The sequence below is a fragment of the Pteronotus mesoamericanus genome, unplaced genomic scaffold (assembly GCF_021234165.1).
Source record: "Pteronotus mesoamericanus isolate MK-2021 breed Mesoamerican mustached bat unplaced genomic scaffold, CSHL_Meso_final scaffold_85, whole genome shotgun sequence".
Taxonomy (NCBI): domain Eukaryota; kingdom Metazoa; phylum Chordata; class Mammalia; order Chiroptera; family Mormoopidae; genus Pteronotus; species Pteronotus mesoamericanus.
Window position 1 is genome coordinate 13217507 of NW_026555329.1, and position 26569 is coordinate 13244075.

The 26569-nt window shown below is 34.1% G+C and overlaps 1 protein-coding gene across 1 annotated transcript in view; it reads left to right on the forward strand.

The window, feature by feature from the left end:
* Window positions 1-24237, forward strand: part of VWDE (von Willebrand factor D and EGF domains) — a 61146-nt gene extending 36909 nt beyond the window's left edge. Inside the window, exons 16-30 of the mRNA XM_054563828.1 lie at window positions 139-253; window positions 2180-2430; window positions 3925-4144; window positions 5506-5643; window positions 8168-8683; window positions 10034-10129; window positions 10210-10305; window positions 11174-11269; window positions 11850-11945; window positions 13486-13581; window positions 17006-17101; window positions 17207-17302; window positions 18078-18173; window positions 21162-21265; window positions 24195-24237. Coding sequence (XP_054419803.1) covers window positions 139-253; window positions 2180-2430; window positions 3925-4144; window positions 5506-5643; window positions 8168-8683; window positions 10034-10129; window positions 10210-10305; window positions 11174-11269; window positions 11850-11945; window positions 13486-13581; window positions 17006-17101; window positions 17207-17302; window positions 18078-18173; window positions 21162-21265; window positions 24195-24227 — 2145 coding nt within the window. The 3' untranslated portion in view covers window positions 24228-24237. The remainder of the gene's footprint in view (window positions 1-138; window positions 254-2179; window positions 2431-3924; window positions 4145-5505; window positions 5644-8167; window positions 8684-10033; window positions 10130-10209; window positions 10306-11173; window positions 11270-11849; window positions 11946-13485; window positions 13582-17005; window positions 17102-17206; window positions 17303-18077; window positions 18174-21161; window positions 21266-24194) is intronic.
* The last annotated feature ends 2332 nt before the right edge of the window (window positions 24238-26569 follow it).

The window sequence follows — 26569 nt, forward strand, 5'->3', positions numbered from 1 at the left end:
AAGATTTATAATATATCAATGGAATCAATATATATGCTGTTATTCCTCTTTGTATAGTTTTTTTCCTTAATGCTAACTATTGCTGTATTTTGATTGGTATTCTCCTTTTTAAATTTTTTAAAAAATTTTTCCTATTAGGAAAATATTTGCATTATTGATGGACTCTGCTACACTGATGGGGATAAAAATCCAACCAGACCCTGTTTGATTTGTAGACCTAAAGTTTCAAAATTTACTTGGTCATTTTTAGAAAGTAAGTTATTCTTTATTAATCTAAATATATCCTGTACAAGATATTTCAAGTGTTTTTAAACCACAGGTTACGTAAATGTGCTTAAGATGAGCATTGTATTTAACTTCTTTCCTGAATGTATAAATTACTTTGCTAGAGGAATATATAAGATGAAATGTTTTTATTTTGTATAATCTCTATGATTACATTACAATAGGGTATGGTCTTTTTATTTTAATATTTGATAAGGAAAGCAAATATGAAATATTAATGGAAGCAAAGGGAACAGTTAACCCAGCTACACATAATTTGTGCAAGTCAAATAACTAGTAGCAAAATGGCCTCTTAAGCATTAAGCACACAGAAATGTTCATCAGTAAAATTCAGTGGGTTTAGTGGAAAGAGATTATTACTTTGACACCAAAAGTTTAAATCCTATGCTTAGCCTTAACTCTTTTTAGTTTGTGACATGACATTGAACATTAACCATTTAAATTCCAATGGCCATGTATTCATCACCTGTTAAGTAAGATTATCTGGACTCGATAATCTATAAAGTGCTTCCCAGCCCCACTATTCTGTGACTCTCTGAACATAATATTGGGCAAGTAATTTCTGGACTCTTTGTTCTACCCCAAAATAACCTAAACTATAGTCATGTACCATATAGTTTCTTCACTTCCATAAACTCAGCTATGTGATTCCACATTGGTGTTCACATTCTTTTTCCTTAATCAAAAGACCAGCTGTCATAAGACACAAGATATAATTACTCCCTGGCCCCATGTAATTTTACCTACAGGGATCCTAAAACCTTATATCTACACAGTGCTTTGTAATATCACTATATATGTTATTGCATGTGCAAATTTCATTACTGTATTGGACCATTTGTCACATGATTCATTGCTCAGATGCAGGACTCATGGGATATTATGGGAAGACAATGGAAAGTTGATGAGGAATTTAATGAAAGAAATAATGGGAAACAATGTCACTTCTGAGTTGGTGTCTTTGTTTGTAATGGCTTTGGTACAACTGGTTTCATCATAGACTCACAGTGTTCAGAGATATAATGGGTCTAGAAATATCATCTGTTTCAAATGCTTTGTATTAAGGGTAAGGAAATGAAAATCAGTAAATTGTATAAGGATATGTATTCAAAGGCAGAAGGGGAGCCAGAACTGCAGTGTCTTGGCATCAGTGCTTAGTTTATGCAAGAAGAGTGTCTGTGCCCAGCATTATGAAGTGAGGTTACTCTTCCTATCTACTAAGCACGTAATCAAGAAAGGGGAATATTTTTAAAATATAAGGCAATATAAAATATGTTTTAAATATTTCCATGAGCATAAAGAGAATATATCCCTTGCTCCCTAAAACAGCTATCGTTCCAGTGTGTGAGCTCATCCACTAATAGGACTTCTGAGGAGTAGCAGATTGGTAATAACTAAGTGGCTCCCAAGTGTTGTAACTGGGGAGGCATAAATAGCTAGGAAAATTCAGGGGAGCCAAATGAATAATCTGTTCATGGATAGGAAACAAGAAATAGAGAAAGAGAGGTGCAAAGAGGGAAAGTAAAGCTGAAAAGAACAGAGCAAATAAGAGTCAGGGAAAGAGCAAGCAGTGAACAAGCACCAACACCAAGTAATCTCAGAAAGATGAGACGGTGCATCCAGTCTGGGCAAGGAAAATACATGTTATGCTACATTCAAAGTGTTTTCAAACTCTCACAGCAAAGCTTGAAGTTTGTACCTATCAGTTACTTTCACATTTTCTAAGAATGGAATTGAATTTATTCAGAATGTTAAAAAAAAAGTGAAGGAAGTAATAGTCATTTTAACAGAGTTCAAACTTTATCAAGATGTGTGTCTCAATGGGTCCTCTGTATTACACTTTTCCTCTTGCTTTTCTACTCAGGTACAAAAGTAAATGATTTTTCTGTTACAGACAACCAACCTCCAGTGATTCAAATACAGCAAGACAAATTACAGACATTTTATGGGGAAAACTTTGTGTACCAGCTCACGGCCTTCGATCCAGAAGGCCATGACATCCATTTTACCTTGTCCTCTGGTCCTGAAGGAGCAAATGTCTCCTCTGCAGGACTCCTCAAGTGGAAGGCAGAGTCACAAACTCCCCCGCCGTTCACTCTACTCCTTAGTGATGACTGCAATGCTGAAACTGAAGTCACAATTGAGGTATTATTTACAATTGCATAAATGTGACTCAATTAATTAATGAAATTAATAAATGTATTTTAAATTTAAAACATCATTCATATTCCTAATTCATAAAAGGTAACTAAACTATTAAACATTTCATGGAAAATTAAACTGCCAAAATCTTGACTGTTTTTACAAGGTTTTAAAACCTTACAGAGACTCTCAAGTCTAGAGCAGAGATCTAAATTACCAAGTCCTAAACCATTTTCTTCTACACTTAGCTGTGACAAGGATAAAGAACTCATTCATGCCCATCTCTGAGAAAGATCTGTGATTAATCTGAGATTGATACCTGTCAACAAAAGTTCACTACCATCAGTCTAATGCCAACAGAAGTCCCAATCTGCAGTGTGGTAAAAGGAGAAACTATTCAAGTAAACAGTTTGCAAACCAGAAAGACACATTCTCCAGAAGAAATTGAAAATGCTCTGCTGAGACAAAGGGAAGATTCACTTTTACAAAGTTAGTTCTTGCTCTGGTCCCTGGTTGGTTCATTTCAAGCAAATGAGGAATTTATGCCCGAGCTTATGGGTCCAAATAGTGCTGTCCTGATTGGTCAGAATCGTGTATTCTGATTGTTCATTATGAAGCTGCTCTGATTGGTCAGTAAAGATGCTGACCGTAAAAATGAGGATAGAGCTGTGCCGTTCTGATTGAACAGGGCAGGTCTTAGCCCGTTGGTTGAAAGATGATTCCAGGAACTCCCTTATAAAGATTAGCTCAAATGGCAGGAACACAGTGCAAGAGGCTAGCAACTCCGTCTATGAATTTCCCCCTGAAATGCAGTGTGCACAAGAGGCCTCCACCCACAATGGCTTTTAGGTTATGGCTATAAATTTGAACCCAATTAACCACAAGGAGCCCTTCTTTTTAGGTTATTCCATCTCAGGGTCATCACGCCTTTTTCCTTCGCATCTAAGAAATTCTAGATGTTGAATTATAAATCAGGAATATAAATATAAGATCTGAAAGAATTGTGAGTTATATTTTCTCATTTTTTTGATGATTGTTTTGATTATCTTAGTCATAAGCTCCCAATATTGTTTTCTGTGCCCTGTTTTCACTTGAAACTTGGGACATCCTTTCACGCAGTAGTAGTATTGGTGAAGGGCAGTTTGTACTATGCCGTGTTAACCATGGTAATTCAAGTGTTTATTTATTCTCTTGATTGATGACTAACTGCTTTTTACCCTACAATTTTTTTCTTGCTTGCATTATAGAAAATGATCATTGTGTAACATTTAAAAATTATTTTTAACACATATTTTGGCTATGCTCTTCAGAATGGGCATAATTGCCTTATTAAACTATTTTTAAATACTTATATATATTAAATATACATATATTTACAAAAATGCATGATCTGATCCTACTTGTACACAAACATACATTCCTATCATGACTTCTGGGACATAAACTGAAGATGACTTTATTGCAAATAAAGCATTTATTTTTTTGTTTCTTTTTCAGTTGACTGTGAAGTCTTGCGATTGCTTGAATGGTGGACAATGTGTGTCTGATATTAACTTTCCTCTAGGAAGTAGGCCATACCTGTGTGTCTGCTTGCCTGGTTTCCAGGGCAGTCTTTGTGAAGTGGATGTCACAGAGTGCCAGTCAAACCCCTGTGGGCATGGCAGATGTGTTAGTAGTTTTCACAGTTATTCCTGTGATTGTCCACCTGAGCTCAAAGGTCAGTATGGGTTCCTCATAAACAAAATTAGTATATGAACAAATAAGGAAGGGGAAGCTCCTTGGAAGCTTCATCTACAGGTTACTCAAGCAAATGTGTGATCCTAAAGATTTTAATATACATTTTAAAATTCTAATAAAAGTCATCACAAATATATTTGTTATCCCTGTCTCCTTTTTTGGTAAATTTTTTCTAATGCATTCTTACAATTTTGCCCATTTTTATAATTTCAGTAGAAATATTCTATTTTTATATTGTGTTTTGCAGGCTTCTAAATATTCCTATCTGTATCTGGTAGGTAGAAGTACATTAAAATGTATCATTGTTGAAATATAATATGGAATAAGAAGGAAAATTGCCATGGGAAATATAAAAATTAGCATTTAAGAGAGGTTTCATTAATTTATTAACTTAGAAATATCATGGCATAGAGTTAGAGTTAAAATAAAGCGAAATGTTAACATATTTGTAAACTCATTATTTGTCCTAAAACATCTGATTCCAGAAACCCCAAGTAAGTATATAACTGGCAACCTTTAACTTCCCAAGACTTTCTAAAAACTCATACCAATGTTTTATTTATTTAAACAGATATAATATTAAATAAGTGAATACAAAGTTGCTGAGCTGATATTTTTCTCAAAGACATCTATTTTAGCATTACAATAGAACTAAGAAGGATATTTAGATGCTTTCTTATTTTCTTCAGGTTTTTAAAATAACAATGTTATCATTTTGGACTATTTTGCTACAAACTACATTTGGGAAAATTCAAATGTTGATTGATCCATGGATTTTTACTATAATAGGAGTTACCACCCATTAATTACTGTGAATTTATTCATTTAAAGAAGTTGCTAACATTTCATAGAGGAACACTTCATCTTTAAAAGTTTTATTGAGGAAGAACTGGCAGTCCTAGCACATAGTAAAATTTTCATGGACTTTCACAGCCAATGCAATAATTGGACTGAATAAGTTGTCCTTAAGCTAATCAGACAAGCTTTCTAATAATTGTTTCTTTTTAAATAACCAAATTTTTAAACAAAGTTCAAATTGCTCTTCATAGTATGGTATTTCTTGCCTTAGTATATTAATGGAATTCTAAAGTCTTCTTATTTATAGAAAGATCTTATGTAATTGAAGGGTCTGGTTTAATGTTAAATAGACTCTAATTAATGATTTTATGTTTTATTACATAGTAAATTTTTAAAGCAGTACACTTCTCTCTGCTTAATATATGACAGCTTTTTTGGAGGTAGGAGGACATGCCTTAAAGAATTCAAATGATGAGCACTAGATCAGACATATATTGTTTTTCAAATTAAATAATTTGAACTCTCAATCTATATTTCATTTAGGCAAAAATTGCCAGGAAGATGTCAATGAGTGTGAATCCAGGCCTTGCTTTCCAGGAGTACAGTGCTTCAATACCTTTGCTTCCTATCACTGTGGTTCATGTCCCAAAGGATTTTATGGGGATGGAAAAATATGTCATGGTAAAAGTCCCAATTTTCTGCCACAAAATATTTTTAGCTGAATTTAATTAATTCAAATCACTTGGTTTCATTCTCCCTTTTATTCATACATTTATTCAGTACATATGTATTAACTGTCATGCTTGAAGTTAGATGCAGAGAACACAAAATACAAAGGTGGGGCAAGAGTAGGTTTACAGTTGTGAATATGCAAAAGAGTTTATTCTTGTATTATTATTTATTAATTATTGTATTATTTTCCATACAAACAACTGTAAATCTGCTTTTGCACCATCTTGTATATATTTCCTCTCTTAATGAGTTTGAGTATAATAGCCGAGAATATGACATGTAATCACATAGTTCAATATGGTGTTCTGTGTCTTTTAAAAGTTTTCAACATTTTAAAATATTTTATTTATTTATTTTTAGAGAGAAGGAAAGTCAGGGAGGAAGATAGGGAGAGAAGGAAACATTGATCCAATGACTGGTTGCCGCTCGCACACCCCCACCCGGGCACCTGATCCCCAACCCAGGCACCTGATCCCCAACCCAGGCATGTGCCCTGCCTGGGCAAGCCCTTTCGGTTTGTGGGATGCCCAAGCCACTGAGCGGCACCAGTCAGGGCGGTGTTCTGTATCTTTGGATAGAGTCCCTAGAGAGATTAGCAGGAATGCAATCCAGGGAATCATGTCCACCTGAAGGGATAATGAAAAATTTTCAAAAGGCAGTGGCACTTCAGCTACAGATCTGATGGATCCTTCCCTTGATTATTTGGTAAGAGTTTTTCCATTAAGATCATCTGTTCTGACATCAATCTGGGAGGTGGTTTTAGATTATTTTTTGTTTCTGTCCTTGTAGTTAGTTTATCAGTTACTCTATCACTTCTTCAGTCAATTTAATCATTTACATTTTGTAAAAAAGTCATGTATTCCATCATGATTTTAAATGAAGAATTTAATGTAGTATTCTCATTTAACTTAAAATTATCTTCATATATGTAGCTTTTTCTCTTTTCTTATGTCCAAAATGTTTTAGTTGTGGCTTCCCACTGAGAGGTTATCTATTTGTTTTTTCATATAATCTGTTAGATTTGCTTTTCTATTAACTGTCTGTTCATAACTCCTGTTTGACTTTTTGTCAATTTGTAGGAGTAGTTTATATTACAGTTTCTTAAAATTATCTTCTTTATCTCAGTGGCTGGTCTTTATCTATGTTGTCTTGTTATACAGAAATATTAAAATTTTATGTAGTCAAATAGAAGTATCTTTTATTACAGCTTTATTTATAGCTTCCATTTTTATATATCTCCTAACTTCTAAGTTATGCATATAAATTACTATATTGGTGTTATTTTTGTTTTGGCCTATATCTGGTAGACTCTTGTTTTTCTATTCATCTGAACTATGCTTTCTTTGTTTTATGAAGTCCTCAAAATTACCAAAAATCTTCCATTGTTTTTGTTTCTATTTGTCAATTATGTTAAAAATTATCTTTATTGTTGTTTTGGTGTGTTTTCTTTTTCTGGTTTTGACTTGGTTTCCTCTTTTTTCATCCTGAAAGGGATATGAGAAGCTGTGCATGAAAACAATGCAAAACCAACCCTAAACTGATGGTAGAAAGCATAAAAGGGAAACATGTCTAATTGCCACTTAAAACTCTCCACACTCTTAATATTTATTAGATTTCTCCATACCAAAGAAATTTTTTAAAAATAAGTTACTGGATAAGGAAAATAAAGTACTGTAGAAGACGGAAAAAAATCATAACCTCCCCTCCCCCAACAAGAAAACACACAAAAAATATTTAATTCCTACTTGAGCAATCAATAAAGATGGGGATATAAAATCACATTTTGTCACATTAGTAAAATGATTAGAGCCACAGTTCTTTGCAACTCATACAAAACAGTATTTACATAATTTATCAATTAATTTTCATGTAAACATTCAGTTTCTGTCCTCCCCTTTCCAGTATCCTTAACAACACTGAGTTTCTCAGGGATGGAGCTGTGCTTTTTTTTTTTTTAAAGAAAAAGGGGAAGGGAGGGAGAAAGAGAGTGAGTGAAACACATGTGAAAGAGAAACATCGATCCCTCTCATAAGCACCCCAACCAGGTACCGAACCCACAACTCAGGCCTGTCCCCCAACCAGAACCCACAGGGTGGCCTTGCACTTTTTAGAAGGACGCCCGACCAACAGAGCCACACCGGTCAGGGCTGGGCTTTCTTTTATTTCGAAGCCTAATGTGTATTAAGTGGTAATAAATGTGTGTTGACTATTTCTAACTCTTATTAAATTATTAGTTATTGTCCTTTAACTTTTGCACTGTTCAACATTCTGTGTATTCAAATAGATTATAAGCTTCTTGAAGGCAGGAATCATGGGATGACTTCTCATTACTGCACGTCTCCTAGTATAGTGTTATGCATGTAATAGACATTAAATGAAGGAAGTACCTAATATTAAATACTGTGGGTAGAGCAGACATTAATAAATATTATTGACTAACATTTCTCTCTCTTTTTTTTTTTTGGTTGTCTAGATCAGAATTTTCAGTCACCACCAACAGAGCATTTACTAACTGGTGCAAGTATTACCCACAGTCCAGCTACTATCAAAACCAATGACACCTCGTGCCTCTCATTAAAATCAGTTACAACTCAAATGAATAATTCAAAGCCTGTTCCTCACCAGACACCAGGTTTTAAACATGCAGATCATACTCTGAGTACAAATCTCAGCCTGGGAGAGTTAGAAGTTCCTATAAGCATTAACACCAAGCATGCCCGTGATGAAGTAAAAGATGTTACCCAGGGCCCCCTCCAAACAGAGTCAGGAGGACATAATGCTCAAATTACCAAGTCTGCCGAAGGTTACACACATCATAAGGATGGGTCCGCCCTCATTATTTTGCCAGAAAATCTTGGGTTAACCAACAAATCAACTTGTGCTAAATCTCCTTGCTTTCCTGGTGTTTCCTGTGTGCCAACCACAGACGGTCACTTCCGATGTGGACGCTGTCCCTTTGGATACTATGGAGATGGTATCAATTGCAGAGGTACTATGAAAACTCTCAGAAGACTCAAAGAAAACTAGTTCACATTTAAGTATTTAAGAAGACATAGTTTTATCATTTATTAGTTTCTGTTTACTCCATTTAATTCACTAATTTCTATTCATTTTATTTATTTATTATCTGTCTATATTTTTTCACATTTCAAAAATTAATATGGGCATTTCTGAGTTATTCTTAAAATAATGTTAATATTAAATATATAACTATGTAATATAAATATATTTGTTGAGTACCTCCTGTGTTCCAGGTTCAACAGAAGCATTCTTTATCAAGTTTTCAAATAGTCCGCAAGGACCCCATAATTAGGTGCTATTTTTTCTCATTATACAGATGAGGGAGCAGAACCTTAGAGGGATAACTGACTTCCCTGAAATTAAGCAGCTAGAGAGATGAGATAAGGGTCTGAATAACACTGTGGTCTGGGTTCTTTTTGGGTCACAATAGGCATTTAGCCCTTTAGATTACTAATTCTGGCATATTTATTTGCATAAACTAGGTTTCTCTAGAATTCCTCCAACTCTTGAGAACAAATTGAGCATATTAATTTTGAAAAAAGTTTTCATTTTTTTCTTATAATTATCAGCACTGTTTTCTCTGATGTAAATCAAAGTTTTGTCTTTGACAACATAGAAGATGTTTTTTGTTATGTTATTTTGTTTTGATCTGTTTGAGGCTTAAACAATAGCGCTGTTGGAGTATTCCTTTGTTCTCAGTATTTTCCCTAGAGGAATTCTTGCTTTTGTTTTCTGTAGGAATAATGATAATAATCTTAAAGACGTGTTCACAATATAAAACATTATTATTTTAAAAAATGAAACAAAACAGCCTCATGCATTTCAGTTACTTCGGAAGTGTAACCGAAATGCATGTCTAGTAATTGAATGTCTAATAGTTAGAATATATCAGGTAGCTATAGAAACTTAAGGAATACTAATCTATAAGCTTATGATGTGTTCCTGGCATTTGAAATTCTGATTATCTTTGCCTTTCATCAACATTTACCTTATTAGTATCTGACACTTCATTGCCCTCTGGAAAAAACTGTAATCCCATTTATGGTTAGCAGCCATCTCTAACATCAGGTTTTGCTATGGGAGGAATTACCCATATGGTTCTTCTTTCTTACCCTATTAATCATTTTCCTCCATCATTTTAGTAGTAAAACAAATATAAGGAGAAAAATAATTTCATGGATAAATGTAGGGATTATTATTTAGTAACAATGTCACATTTTTCAAATTCCAGAGAATTTTACTTTTATTATGACTAAGTCTATGGCCAACCTGTATAAACCATGCCAACAACTCAGCCTTTTCTCTTTAATTTTTGCAGCCATTTGTAGACACCCATGTGGAAAAGGGAGGGAGTGTGTTGCCCCAAACATATGCAAATGTAAACCTGGCTACACTGGTTCTAACTGCCAAACTGGTAGGTATAGCACTCACTAGTTTGCATAATTAATTCAATTGATAATGGATATTTCTAACCATGAGCTTTATTTTATATAGCTGTATGTCATCCTGATTGCAGAAACCATGGAAAGTGCATTAAACCTAACATTTGTGAATGTCCCCCAGGACAAGGTGGACCAACCTGTGATGAAGGTAAAAATTCAAACTGAAAGTCAAATAATAGAGCCAAAATAAAACATTTTCTTTAAAGATAGTTTTACTGTGTACATACTAATATATATTCATTAACGTTGGTGAGTCAGAATTTTTGTTTAAAATAATTTATCTGAAGATGAAAAAACTTAAATTTCTAAAATCAGAGATCCAAAGAGCAACAGTTTATTTGTCCTTGGTAAAATTATCTTCAGAAATAACTTTTTGAGATTTTGTTTTAAGTTGCCATATCCCTACAAATATTTTTACCTTCAAGCAAAGGACACCTGATTATTGAATTCTATAGCCATATAATTTTATTGTTTTGGTTGAAATCTTAAGTGGAGAGTTTATAAAATGGTATTTCTAAAGTGGGTAATATTAAAAAACAAATTTGTTATAATAAAAGTAGTATTTTTAAAGAATATATGTTGGTAGATGCTAATATAATTACTAATAAAATAGAGCCACATTAAATGTTCTCATAACAAGGTACCAATTAAATCTAAAATAAACGAATAGAAATGGTATCAGTAGCATATGAAAATAAGTATGGAAATATAAAAGCATTCTATTTAAAGGCTGGAATGCATAAGTCCAAAATTCACTTTTCAGAAGAAAGCTAAGATCATATATATCCATTCAGTTAACCGTAAGTTTTATAAACCAAGACATGCTAATGATTTGTGGGTATTTTCAGAGTGTGAACTCATAGTGAATCCCACAGAACCAAAGTTCATAGTAAAAGATAACTGAGCTTATTATAATTTGCTCTGACAAGAAGCTTTTACTGTGGCTGTGCTTGATAATCATAAACTGACTTTTTTAAAATTGAAAGCTGATGTAATAACATAATCTGTGTCTGCAGAAATTTGTAGCCCGCTTTGTCAACATGGTGGCACCTGCTTGGCTGGAAATCTTTGTACTTGTCCTTATGGTTTTGTGGGACCAAGGTGTGAAACAAGTAAGCAAAGTGGTCTTACATAAAGAAATTGCTGCTTTGAATAGTTGATGGTTTTGATGCTGATATAAGCTGAAACACCAAGTAAAAACCAGACATTCATGATTTATTACCACAGTTACCATTCTGCATTCTACTGAGAGTGCTAGGTGCCCATACTAAGAAAAAGAAGTTTCTTCTTAGAAGCAACTCTCTTTTTGACCTTATCTGTAATCATTTCTCCAAATTTTTTGAGATAACAAGAGTTCAGTCTATGTAACTGCATATAAATTTACCTTATTTATGTCTGTGAATACTTTCATCAGTAACTAATAATTTTGCCAAATGACCATTTCCTTTACCATTCATCTCAATGGTTTTCCACTTTTCCCATCTCTATTAACAAAAATAAAAATAACTGAATGTAAGAATTGGAGGCCATTTAAAGCCAAAGGATAAATTATTTTTATCTTTTCATCTGTTTTTATTAATTAGAAGACATAATTGGCAGTTATGAACCAGCTAGATAATAACCAATAATATGACCAATTCCAAGCCCAGTTGACCTTTCTTTTATTTCTTTATTTCTATCCTATGATTTCAGTGGTTTGTAACAGGCACTGTGAAAATGGAGGTGAATGCCTTACACCAGATGTTTGCCAGTGCAAGCCTGGTTGGTATGGACCCACCTGCAGTACAGGTAAAATCAAAAATGTTTTCAGTAAATACATCAGTTAAAAGAAATTTTAAATGCCACAATGTCCTAAAGATTTGCACCCCAAAACATAAAACTAATCTGACAAGGTTGGTATGACGTTTTTACTTCAGACATATTTTAAAAAACTTACCTTTCATCTTCATTCCTTTTTTTTCTTGTATTAGACCATGAACAGTTTTAATGTTATCCAACCCAACCGATATTATTATTATTTTTTTGCTTTTATATTTTCTTTACCACTTGCCTTATAGTGGAGAGAGGCATATCTGTGCTGCATCTTCTAGATCTTGTTTAAGTTTTCTTTTTTTTCCCCACAGACTTTCTATTTCATTAAACATTGAAGCAATTCTGGATTAAGTGAGCACCATCATGTGATTTCATTTATTTATCACAGAATCGGGCTTACTTTTTTGGTAGCAGTATTTGCAATTCTCTGTTTAATCTAATACATCATGATCTAATGGCCTTTCTCACATAGACTCGATTCAACGTTTGTAGCTTGCCAACTAAGTGTGAAGCATGACGCAAAGAGAAACAGAAATTGATTTGATTTTGCCCTGATTTTAAGGAATATATCATTAGTAAAGGAGACACAGGATACAATTTTAAAAAGACTATGATACAAGTTGAGTTATAATAAGTTATGTAATTAATATACAGTTGCTTGGACGCAGAGAAGAAGAAAATTTTGGAAACTGCAGTTTGGAAGGAAAAAGTATATGAGGTAGATCTCAGAGAATGGGCAAAATTTGGGTTCAAAGACGAAAAAAGGTTTCACTTGTAGGTGGGGTATAAAACAAAAAACAATAAACAAACAAAACAAACAAACTCATAGACACAGACAGTAATATGGTGGTTGCCAGAGGGGAAGGGATTGAGGGGAGAATGAAGACGGGAGAAGGGGGCCAAATACGTGGTGATGGAAGACACTTAGACTTTGGGTGGTGAGCACACAAAGCAGTAGGCAGACGTTATATCATGAAGCTATACACTTGAAATTTATATGTTATTAATCAGTGTTACTCCAATAAATTAAGTTTTAAAAAGAATAATGAAATTGGGGTACCTTTAAAACTGGGGCAAAGGTAAAGAAGCAAAAACTGGGGCATGTTTTTGAGCATGCTAGGACTTGAGTGCAGTGTTCCTTTTTGAATTGGGAAGCAGAGTTAAAGAGGTACATGTGGCCACATGTATTTAAGCAGATTACAGACCATCTTGTTTGAGCTTTTGAAAAGTCTAATCGTTCGTTTAGTTTACCAAGGGCATTGTGAGTTCTAACCACAGCCTCCACATTCTTAGCCTGGTATTTATTTGTAAGCTTAATGAACAGACTCACAGAGCTATAACCCAGTTATTTTATTCCTCTTATGTTTGGCAAAGTCTAATTAATTATAGGTTAAGGGTTTTACTTGCAGTAAAAAAATATATATATTCCTTTATGTACTATTTTGTACTTCCTTGTAGCTTTTATTTTTTAAATAATAAAACTTTTATGGTCTCCCTCCCTCCTGCTGTTCATTAGCTTCATGTGACCCTGTTTGCCTCAACGGTGGTTCCTGTTATAAGCCAAACACTTGCCTCTGTCCAAATGGATTCTTTGGTGCGCAGTGTCAGAATGGTAATTATTTTTTCTTTATAAATAAAAAGGCAAAGGGAAGTCAGGCATAAACAAAGCTCTGAGTGACTACCAAGAAACATGTTCCAAAGGGGAAGGTGCTCTTTACCTTTTTTCTCTATTTCTCATGATATTCTGGTTTGGCCACCAAAGGCTCACTTTGTAGAAATATATTGAAGTATATGAAAAATGGTTATATTTATACAACATATATTAGGCTCACAACTATGTCAGCTCTCTGTGCAGTTTTGCAGGACCAAGGTATAAAATAAATAAGCAAAGTTTTCTTGCAGCTTATTATAATGAAATGGTGTCATTTTTGTTGCCTTTACAGCAAGATCATTTGGCTTGTGCTCAGTCTAATGTCCACTATTATCTCATAATCTCTTTTGACTTTGTTTCATTAAACATTTATGAAGAGCCAGCTTTGCATAGCACTGTGTAAGGTGATATGAGAACATTAAAAATGCCTGTTATTTTAACACTTCCCCTCATAATGTTGATGCTGTAGGGTTTTTCAGAATAATGGGCAAGTCCTGAAGCTGTCAGGGTAGGCATGAATTAATGTCAATAAATGAAATTTGAAATGTATTTTCTGATCTTCATATTTCTGAATTTATGCAAAATGTAGGGTAGGTTTTTCAGTCAAAGCATGCCAGGACATGTCGTAATTTAATTCCTAAAATCTATACTTTTCTTGCCATGATAAAATTTTATTTGATCTCATTCTTTTATTTTGAAGTTGGCGAGGAGTTTTGGGTTTCAATTGAGAAAAAAACCCATCACTCTAATACTAGATATGTGTGCATAGGAAATGAGTTCTTTTAATTCAAATTTCCTGTAAGGAACCAGATAGCAAAATGGAAGAAGTAAAGACAAAGAAAGTTAAGGCAAATCTTGAAACCTAGAAGACTAAGTTGAAACCTATGTTTATGCGTTACAGGTATAGTGTTGAGTGGAGAATATAAGAAAGGAAATGAAAAACTTATATCTCTTATACTATCAATACTTAAACACTTAAAATAAACTGTAAGAAAATTTCTTCTCTAAAATTTATATGCCAAATATATAATTGGAAAAGGAGGGAAATCTCTAAATTATCAAGTTGAATTAAAAATTATTTATTAAACATGTTAGCAGGTTTTGGAATTCACTAGTTTCTACAGCTTCCCAGCTGACATGGATTTTGGAAATTTACTTAAGGTTTACAGGGTTTAACCATCTTAGTTTTCGAGTTTGAATCACACAGTTGCTGTCAGGCACAAGTAAGACATACAGTCAACTACCTGCACATACAATCGACATATTGCCAGCTACTATTAATACTATTATTGTCATTAAGACATGTTACAGAGATGCAGAAGAAATAAAAACATGCTCTTTATTCTTATTAAATCACATGCCTTTTTGATACTAATATGATCCCAATATGTAGGAAGGAAAGACAGTATACCCATCAAAAGCTATTGAATAAAATCAGGCAGACTAAGGTTAAAAGTAAGCTATGAGGAGCATATACTGTGTGTTCTGTAGAAAGAGAAAGACAAAAATTGAGCTAAAAACATCATGAAAGGGTCCAACTACACTATTAATAAGCAAGGTTTAAAATATGTGGTTGGAAAGATAATTCAATACATTTTCCAATTCCCTTCATCCCTTGAACGCTGTGAGCCTGACCCACACAGAAGGTGAGGCTAGATTACTCAGCTCACTTTGGAGTTTGATGAAAGGTTTATCTGAAGCCTAGAGAGAATTCCTTAAATATACATGTGAAGGTGAATTTTTCCCTAAACCTCCTTTTCCTAAAATGGGATTAGGATGTAGACGTGACCAAGCCTAACTTTTATGCTGTCCATTTCTCTAGATTACTCTTATCACATGTACTTTTTTGAATAAATGTAATATTATCTCTTTAACCAAGTTTTGTGGAATGGATGAGTATTGATTATAGCAAAGTTACCCATCATAAATGGGTCTCCTGTTCATTTAATATTTTTAGTTCTAAATTTCTAACCATAGGTATTTCCTATGGTGTTTTTGTAATAAAAAGAATACACTTTTTTAATAAATAGAAATAATCTTCGATTGCATAAATATGAAAAAGCACATAAGAGCATTTATCTATAATAAAAGTAGCAATAAAAACACCAGAAAAAGTAGACTCAATCTCTAACCAGAAAGCAGCTCAGTCTAAAATGATGAAAATTGTCCATTTGCTAAGTGATTGAGAAAAAAACAAACAAACTCATAGATACACTTTGATTACCAGAAGGAAAGAGGGGTGGAGGCAGGTAGAATAGGGTAAAGGGGCAATAAATGGTATGGAAGAAGATTTAACTTTGGGTGGTGAACACACAATACAACATACCAATGACATGTATGAAATATACACCAGAAACCTACATAATTTAACTAATGTCACTCCAATAAATAAAAATTAAAAGAATATAATCCATTTGCTAAAATAATTGAATTATATTGTTTTTATACATAAAGTACCACACTGTTTTTATTTATAAATCTATTTGAAATCGGTTGAAATTTTTTTCAGTGTCTGGAAATAAAGAGAGCACTTATGTAAGATGGATCTAATTCAAATGGGGAGTTAGTCTGCAACATCCTTATTAAAACCAGTTAATTTGATATTCATTTTAAAAAATACTCTAAAATCCATTAAGTTCTCATTGAGGGAAAGTTAAATTTTAAATTGCCTATGTATTTATTATTATTTTAAAACAACTACATTTAATTGTCATATCTGGAAGAAGCACAAAACAATAATAATCCTCTCATAAAAGATGATAAATATTAGTTTCTGAACCTCATGGGACAGAATCATATACAGAATAAAGAAGATACTGTAGCATATTCAAGATTAATCAATAAATATTTCTAACAAAGCCAAGGATTTATTTTAAAAAAATTTTTACCAAACAATCATAGAAATGTCACATATAAAGGTTTGCATTCATTAACTCAGGAGGTATTTAAAAATTAACTTAAAACTATTTTCTCAGTAGTATGTGACATATTTTTCAGATTTTTCTAGTTACCACAGGAACAGATAAATTGTTACTTTCACTTATTCTCTTGGTTTTAAGCAGATCATTTCACTCTTTACTTCAAAATATGGTAAAACATATAATAAAGTTCATAATATATGTAGTATGATACCAAAGATTCCATTTGATATAAACACTTCACCAATACATTGCAAATTGCACTAACCCACTAGCAGCTTGTAGCTACCCCTAAGCATTTTATTTTATGATTTAGAAAGGATGATTTTAGAGACTTGCAATTGTGATCTTTTAATAGCACATTTCTCTGCCTTATGGCCCCATAGATAACATGCACATGATGCAATATGTAATATATAATAATTGAATGTGTAATATTCACAGATTGCTGCCATATATTCTTTTAGCTCTCTGTTACCCTCCCTGTAAGAACGGCGGCCACTGCATAAGAAATAATGTGTGCACCTGTCGTGAAGGATACACTGGTAGGAGATGCCAAAAAAGTAAGACACCTCTACATGTATTTACCAACAACAGGTAAAGCAAACACATTATAATGGCAAAACTATTGCTATTTAAGAGCTGATGTTTCATCTTTTCACCTTAAGGTATCTGTGATCCCATGTGCATGAATGGAGGAAAATGTGTGGGACCAAACATTTGCTCTTGTCCTTCTGGCTGGAGAGGGAAACAATGCAACACACGTAAGAGGAATACTCAAAATGCTAAGGCCTAAGTTATCCTCTCAACAGAAATTAGAATTGAAGACAAATAGCATTTTCCTTGTTACTGTTTGTTTTTATTTTTGCATATTTGATTCTGTTTTAGGTGATATCTTTTTGAAATAGAAATCTGAGTAAAATGCAAAGTCCTTTCAACTCATTCCTTAGAGTTAGCAGAGGCAGAGGGTAAAATGTATCTTCCAATTGGTCCACTACATTTGCCAGTATAAATAGCAAATGTTGAAGTCCTGGTCTCCTAGTCTTAAGTAGCAGTCAGGTGAAGGCTTTAAAAAATCACTACCTAATTCTGTGGTCCCATCTCAGACAAACCCATTCAGAACCTCTCAAGGTGGGGTGCCACTTCTTTCAAATCCAGTTAGTTTTTTAAATGACGGCAGCTCTCCTCATACAAATGTTTCATTTTTTTTTCCTTTTTATAAATTATTAGTTAAAATTAGCAATTACTATAATGTGGTGGTCGAAGAGAAAAGTGGGAAGCAACATAAATGCCTAACAATTGGAGTAAAGTTAAATCACTATGTTTTTATCAACAGAACATTATACAACCATTAAAATCATGTTTTTCAAGAATAAGTACTGACATAGGAAATATTCTGTATAAAATGTTAAGGGAAAAGATCCTTTATTCATTAACTTTTAACTGTTTCTCTTTTTTCCTCTAATGGACATTTTTGTGGTTTATAATAGGATTTGACTAGTAAATTATCTTTTCACTTGTTTGTATTTCTATTTTCAGCTATCTGCTTTCAGAAATGTAAAAATGGTGGTGAATGTATTGCTCCTAGTATATGCCATTGTCCTACATCCTGGGAAGGGATGCAGTGTCAAATACGTAAGCCTACAGCGTTGGTTTTCTCTATAGGTTCTGAACCTCAATCTGTTACAATTATTAGCCAGGGAGCAGAGACGAGCCAAGCAGCCATTTTGGGCTTCCCATAGCCTGATATTTGTTTAATTTACAACCATTGTTTACCCATACAGTATGCCCTATAAGTTTTCATCACTTATTTTACAATGCTTCCCACGCAATTTCAAATCTTTTCAGGTATCCAGAGGCCCTTCTAAATACCTCCAAGTTATTCCTACATATATCAAAATTTTAACCTTCAACACCTCAATTTCTAATTAAAGCTAAGTAAGAATTGGCCTTTGTTAGCTTGGACATTTTATAACCTCTACAAACATTATATATAGACCTAAAAGTCAATCATTAACATGGAATTATTGTAAAACCTAGGCAAAATAAAGACACGTCTGTTTTGCTTAAACCAATAAACTTAAGCTAGCTTTTATTTACTAAGGGTTAATCTTTATCACATGAACTTGAAAAGCATTTGAGTTAGCTTCTATATTTCTGACAATTTTAGAATACCTAATTCTTGTAAGCCATTGCCTTTAAATTAATTTTTAACACTACTATTCGGAGGTAGAAAATTATCTCACATGTACTACATAGACAGGCACAAACAGAAACCTTTTAGCCATGAGAAAAACTCACTAGTTTATAAAAGAACAATTGGATCCAAATTTTCTCTGGAGGCATTTACAATTTATATGTGTTCTTGACAAGTCAAGTTCCAAATAACGCTCCCCCTTTTAAAATTAGGACACACATCTTTCATACCTCAAAGAGTTGGTTTGATACCTGAACAACAACATAGATTAATCTATTTATCTAAATCCTCTTTCTGAAGCTTCCAGAGACCAAACTTTAGAACCAGCTTTTTTCAAATGCTGTGTGTGCATAAAAATTAGTTTAAAAGTTCAAAGTCCTCATTTCAGCCATCTGAGTGTTAAGGGGGGGCTGACAGTGGTGGGCCTTGTTGGCCTCTGAGGCATGATTTTCTAGGTTAATTTTAAGATCTATAGCTTTGAACTAACTTCCAGGGAAAACCAATCCTACATGCGTGTCTCTGGACAAGCCAAATGCAGTGAATATACCTACAGCTCTGCCTTACACCCTAGAGAAAATTTTTTCTCAGGCAATCCCACAGAGCTTACTGCATGCCACTGAAACTGTGGCACTTTCCAAGGCACGAGCCCTTTCTCGGCCCCTCTCTCGGGATGAACGCACCCAGGGCACGCCGGCCTCCTCCCCCCCGGCTCCCGCTGACTTCCCTGGGGTTGGCCGCCTTTCCACACTGGACACGCCGCGGCGCCCATCTCTCCCAATCTGGTTTTGGAGGGGGAGGTGACATTTGGGGAGGTGACATCTGAACAACTGTCGTCACCCCTCGGCTATTTGGCTTGGAGAAACAAGCCTCCTTTCTTTTCTGGAACTAAAGAGAGTTTTAATCATGTAAACCGCACAGCTTTTGTTCAAACTCTCAGAAAGCAATGCAATGACAAAGCTGAAATTAATTAAAAGCAGCAACTTCTTTTTTTTCTTTCCATGGGTTACCTCAACATTTATTCACCTCTAAAATTTTCTAAGAACAGCTTAAATAGTCCTGGCCTGCTACTTAGAGCAAGGAGACCCAGAATTCCGAGAGACACTCACCAAGTTCACTCCATACAAAGTAGGAAGCCCGCGCGCTCCCGGGTGGAGCTGCTGCTGACTCCTGACGCCCCACGGCGCGTAAACACCGACGTAAGAGACGTCCAGACCTGCAGGGAATTTTTATGAGTTTATTTGACCCAAACTGATGGCATATGCCAGGGAGCAAAATTTGTAAAAGTCCTCTTCCTCAAAAGGCTTTATTTCCAACTCCCCAGAGACTGTTAAAATAGTAATGACATTCTTTGAACAAGATGTCCTATTGCCATTTTCCGGAAAATTGTTTAATAGCTATTCAGATCTACGATGTTGTGATGCGAAGTGTGCTTCCTTAGCCCTGCAGCTTTGTGCATTACACAACCTTCCTAACCACATACAATAGTCCTGATGAAAACATAACCTTTAAATGTTGCGTTTATACCAAAGGGAATATTATTTTGAATTATACCACTAGTTTCCATCATGAGCTATTGAAGCAGATACCTCTTCCATGAAAAATGTGTATTGTATATAATGACATACTATGCTTATTATTTTCAAGCATTATTACTTAAAAGCATTTCCATGCTCTTGAAAACATAACTTTAAATGATATATTAAGTTCCACAGTACTAATACTATGATTCACTTGACTTTTCCCCTTATGTAGGACATTTTAGTTATTTAGAAGTTATTACTATTATAAGAATCTTATCTCTATAAGTAGGTACATAGACAAGATGATAAATAGGTAAGGTGGTAGGTAGATAGATAAATGATACTGAGATACATTGAAATAGAGATATTTTAAAATTTCATTAGAAGAGATTTTAAAGAAAACATTTCTAGTACAGACAGTGTGGAAATCTTTAGAAAGTTTCCAATAGAATTGTTTCACTTTAAACTTCTAATGATGGTATAGAAAATTGTCTGTTTTCCATGCACTGGCCTGTACTGAATTGTCTTTTTAAAAATTTTGCTAAATTGTTGAAAAGCAAGAAAGCTCTCTTATGATTTGAATCTCCTCCCTAAAGATAACAAAAAGATATTTTACATACTTTAATATGTAGACAAGGAAAAGTTTGTTTACTTTAAAAATGTTTTTATGTAACTGTAACACTGTTGTGTTGAACTTTGGGTGTTTTGTTTTTGGTGTGGTGTGTGTGTGCTTATGGTCTGCACTCTGGTTTCAGGAACATAGAAGTACAATTGGACATTCATATATTCTTATAACTATTTTTGTTGCTGAGTGGTTGATAACCTAAGACCACTGGAATAGAACATGTCACGAACATGTTCTATTTGTGCCAAAAGATGGTAATGGTAAAAATTTGTGTATTGCAGCAATTTGCACTCAAAAGTGTCTTTACGGGGGCAGATGTGTACTTCCCAATCTTTGTTCTTGCCGCGCTGGATATTCTGGAGTCAGATGTGAAAAGAAAATACAGGTATTTAAACTTTTAAACAGAAAACAAATATTATATATTGACATATGCTATTTACTCAGATATTCTACTTAGTAATGGACACTTATCTGCTAATGTTTTATTTTCTTTCATTTCCAAAATAAAAAAATATAAGGATTTACTACTTGCCATTAAATCTAAAAAAAATATTATTTTGTGTCATTGTAGAGTTGTCTTATTATTAAAAATTTTGATGTAGTTGGAAATCTTTAAGGAATTTCAATGTGTAGATATAGCCATCAAATGTTATGGAGTATTTTATGACATTGGAGCTGAAAGAGAGCAAATATTCCATAGTACAGATTTAAAACACCATTAATGTATGTTTTGGTCAAATATTAGATAAAAACATCACCCTCAAGGGTTGTTGTTGTGGGTCTGAGTGAAAAAAAAGGGAAGGGGCTAAGAAAAATAACCTCATAGACACAGACGACAATATGGTCATTACTGGGAGGAAAGCGGAGTGGGGGGAGGTAGAATAGGGTAAAGAGGAGATAAAAGGGGACAGAAGGAGACCTGACTTTGGGTGGTGAACACAGGATACAACATACAGGTGATATATTGCAGAACTGTACACCTGAAACCTATATAATTTTCTTAACCAATGTCAACCCAATAAATTCAGTAACATTTTTTTTAAAAAAGACCACCCCTCTCAGAAAACTCTACCACTTTTAAATCAATGAATCACTACTTCATTGACTTGGGGTGGCTGTAAACATTTTTAGTGGCTCATGAACTACTAAAGACTTGTCAATTCCCATTCATTTATTTGATGGTAGTTATTTCTTTTTATTTGCTCTCTATTACAATCCTTTTCAGGGAAAGTTGTTGAAAAAAAACCCCTCTTTAAATTGTTAGAATTAAGATTTATTTGAATTTCAGAAATCCATAAAGTAAAGGAAGAATAGAAGCTTTCTTCGAGTGTCTGCAATTGCCCCATACTTACTGGTAAAACATCTATTTTAAAAGTTTCTGTGATCATATATCTATACTCGTAAGATTACACTGCATTTTGTTTGGTCCCCAATCTTAAATTTCTAAACAGTAACAGCCGAGATTATTTTTTCAGTTCCAATTTCTATACAAACCAGGAGGGTGGCTCTGTGATCACAAGAGAAACTGCAGCAGAACTCTCAAAAATTGCTTAAAATTCAAATGTATTGCTTTTAATTTAAAAAGTAATTATATGCTATTTAGCACTTCAAAAAGCTAAAGAGTCAAGAAGTATCCTGGTGTATGGGAAGCTGAAGAATGATAAGGGATTTTCTTTGAAGTATGATAACTGAACCAATCTGGCCCAGAGGCAAAGTAGGTGTGTAAACATTTTTCTCCTAGTACTGGTGTTCAGCCTACGGGCGCATGGTCCCCATCTTGAAAAACACAAGATCATAATACTACCATGGCTTGAAAACTAGAAAACAAAAATTATTGAGTCCTTGTTTGATCAGCTATTGTTGAGAAAAATAAATATGAAGCCTTGAGTTCTCTCCTTTTGAAGGCAGCTTAAATATACACACGTGTTATTTTATATTACTTGAGATTTTTATGGCACAGAAAGCCATGCGACTTCAAAATTTCTCAAGTCCGCTTTGACATACTAACCTAGGTTACTTCTCTATATTTCAATTTTATGTATTTCTTTACCAACTTAAAATTTCTCATAAGATAAATAAGGAATGAGGAGCTTCCTCCCTATTAGTGTAGCTTCTGAGACGGCAGCTGGAACTATTTTAAGAAGAGAACAGAAAGTAATAGGGAAGGAAAAGGAAAAAAAAACCACAAGACTGGCTCAAGGACCATGCTCTGCTTTGCTATATAACCTGCTCTCCCAAATTCTTTACTGCAGTTTTCACTCCAGCTTTATTCTGTTGCTCCTTGTTGTCATCAATTTGATTTGTTTTTAATATTTCTTATTAAATATTGAAGTCTATTTGAAGTCTGTTTTCCCCTAAACATAGGGGAAAAAATGAATTTTTCTTTAACAGGAAAAAAAAAACAACCCAGCTACCTTTTATGGGTATTCAAAGAACCCTTCCTAACTCCTCCCTGGCTCCTCCCTTGTCTACCCCTTAAAGGAAGAGTTTAAACTGGCTAATGCCTCCTGGCCCTCCTCCAGCACCCTAAGGTCCTGGGTGGAAAAAAAGGAATGGAGGATACTGATTGGGTTGTTAGAAGCTTTCAGTAAAAAAGACAGAGAATTACTAGCTAGAAAAATGACACAGAGAAAGCGGAAATGGGCAAGAGGAAAGAAATCCTGAAGAGGAGGGGTTGATAACCAGCTGTGATGTTCATAACCTGCTGCCTAGGTGCCCAGTGCACTTAGCATTCGTTGTCCCTGCCACTTGTTCTCTCTCTGAGCCTCAGTTTCTTCCTTTATAATATGGGACTAAGAATAATAAAACCTAATCACAGGCTCATTATAAGGATTAAATATGGGGATACAATATATGTGAAGTACCTAGAACAGTGCCTGGTATGTAAAAAACACTATGTTTGTCATTAGTTATTTCATAAATAGAGAGATAGAGAGAAGTGGAGAAAGAAAAGAATGAGAAAAGAGACTTGAGAGAAATGTTGTAATGCATTGTGAGTATCAGTGGTTTTTTTCCCTCAAGTGTATCGGGGGAAAATATTATCCGTGTTATCGATCGTGGAAGTTTCTTGAACATAACACTTTGCCAAATTGATTCATGTAGTATTCAAACTCCATTGAGTCACAACTGCTTTGATCTGTAAGTATGATATTGATTATATCTGAATTTTATGAAGACAGTGCTTGGTCTCTAGCAGCAAACATAGAACTTGCTGAGCTTTTGGGATCATGTTAGAGGAAGGAGGCAGCAAGTGAGTAATGGTTAAACAGTTTTCTAACATTCATTGAAATCTTATTTCCCTCTTCCTTTTACAGATAAAACACCATCGAGTAATATCAAGTATATGAATTACAAGCCTGTACCTTAAGGACGGAAATTTTTATTCAGAAAATGTTGAAGACAGCCACTTGAAGTCTATTTGAATATCACTTAAAAAGCTACTTTAAGAACTGAAGAAACTAATAAAATATTGAATGGTCTTAGTTGTCATTGTTAGAGAAAAAGAAAGAAGAAATCTCAGTAATCTAAATTTGACTTTGAAATGTAATTTGATGTTGACATATTGAGACAATCAATGTATCTGATATTCACAATATTTAATAAACTGAGTATTTTTCCCAATCCTCGCCATGCAGTGCCTTTATCATCAGGGATCAGTTAGCAAAACAGAAGTCACTTGATGTATTTGGTTATAAAGTGTTTAATGCAGAGTTATGAATTTGCAGGACTTTCGGGAAAGCTGGGAGTGAGGATGGAGGGAGTAGGTGCAGGGGTGGGTTAAACGCCAGGAAAGCAGCTGTTGAAGGTGAGAGGGGTTGATATTGAAGATGGTGCTTTTCAGAAGCTTTCTTGGAGCTGCTGCAATACTTGAGCATCTTTAAAAATTGTCACCAGTATCTCAGGCGATGTGGGTCATTATCCAAAGTTGGCTGAAAAGCCAGTGTGAATCTTTCATCTACCCAAGTGTGTAGTTGCAAATACCTCTGAAAAAATAATGGCTTCCTATTCATTTCTATCTTCTAATTCTTTTGAAAGCTTTTCTCAATGGCAAACTCTAACCCAGAACCACAGAGAGAAAGGGATTCTGGAAAGCTTAGTCCCCAGCCTCAGAAGGAAGGAACAGTGGTGACAAGGGCACAGCAGCGAGTGGACAAAAGACATACTAAATATTCTGCATCCGATTGCTTGGGACTGCATTCTTGAGAAAAATCATCATTTTTCACTGAAAAAAATACCACATTAAGTTTTCTGTTTGTTTTTTTCCTCCAGTCTTTCTACTGCTCTCAACTGCGCCATTTCTGGACAAGGGAGAAAAAATAATGACATTTTTGGTTTTAAAAGACGTGGGGTTCAGGTAAAATAGGTGAAGGGATTAAGCAAAAACAAAACTCATGAACAACAGTATGGTGATGACTGGAGGAGAAGGGGGTGGGGGAGGTAGGGGAGGGTAAAGTGGAGATAAATGGTGACAGAAGGAGCCGTGGCTTGGGATGGTGAGCACACAACACCATGCACAGATGATGCGTTACAGAATGGTACACCTGAAACCTATATAATTTAATTAACAAATGTCACCCTGCTGAATTCAATTTAAAAAAAATGACTCGGTAATTGTGTTTATGTTAAAAGAAGAATCTGCTTCTTCTAATTCTTTTGGAAATTTGATCTATTTCAGTGTAGAAGCAAGAGAAAAATATCAAAAAAGAAGTGTAAGCTTAATAAAAGCAAAATTAAATGACATGAATTGTTAGGGAGGTGGGTACTGTCAACAGGGAAGATGCACGTAACTGCAAGATTTGTCTCAGAGGTAAAAATAATTACAGATTAGAGTTATAAATCTTTTCTATTACTATTTCACATTTGACTTCAAACTTTTCATTTGTCATCCAACGAAACTTTTAATTTGAACATATCTATTTTAAATCAAATGAGTTTACAAAACTTATTTTGTTTGTTTTTGCAGAAGGCGTAAATGTTCCTAAAAACCATGTCAAAATTATAAAGTGAGACATTATTAGAATAAAATTATTGCTAACTCTGATAAGAATCTTTTAATTAATAGCATTTAATGTCAGAATTAATAAAATTTTATTTTGCTATTTCATATTTGTGAAGAGGTAGTTTTAAAGATTATTTAAGAGGATATAATGTTTCACAATATTTTATTTTTGTTACCAAAAACATGGAAATATAAATGCAATTTAACATTTAAAAATTTGTGTGTACTTAAAATTTTAAGCTCCTGTGAAAAGATGAGTACTAGAAAGAAAAAGTACTATAGACAAAAGTGAATAATTTTTTAAAGTTAATCATTGGAACTGAAATTCTACTATGGAAATATATATAATTTTTTAAAATTTTATTATTTTTAGAGAGAGGAGAAGGTAGGGGGAAAGAGAGGGAGAAAAACATTGACGGGAAACAGAAACAGCAATCGGTTGCCTCTTGTACACACCCCCACCAGGGACTGAACCAACAACCTAGGTACGTGCATGCTCTGACAGGTTATCAAACCGGTGACCTTTCGCTTTCGGGACATTGCCCAACCAACTCAGCCACACTGGTCAGGGCTAGATATAATTTTTATATCCATCCCTTCGTCACCTTTGCTTGGTATACAACATAGCAATTTTATCAGTAGTCTTATTTAATTGATTTTCAATATATACTTTTTATGGTTAAAAAATTA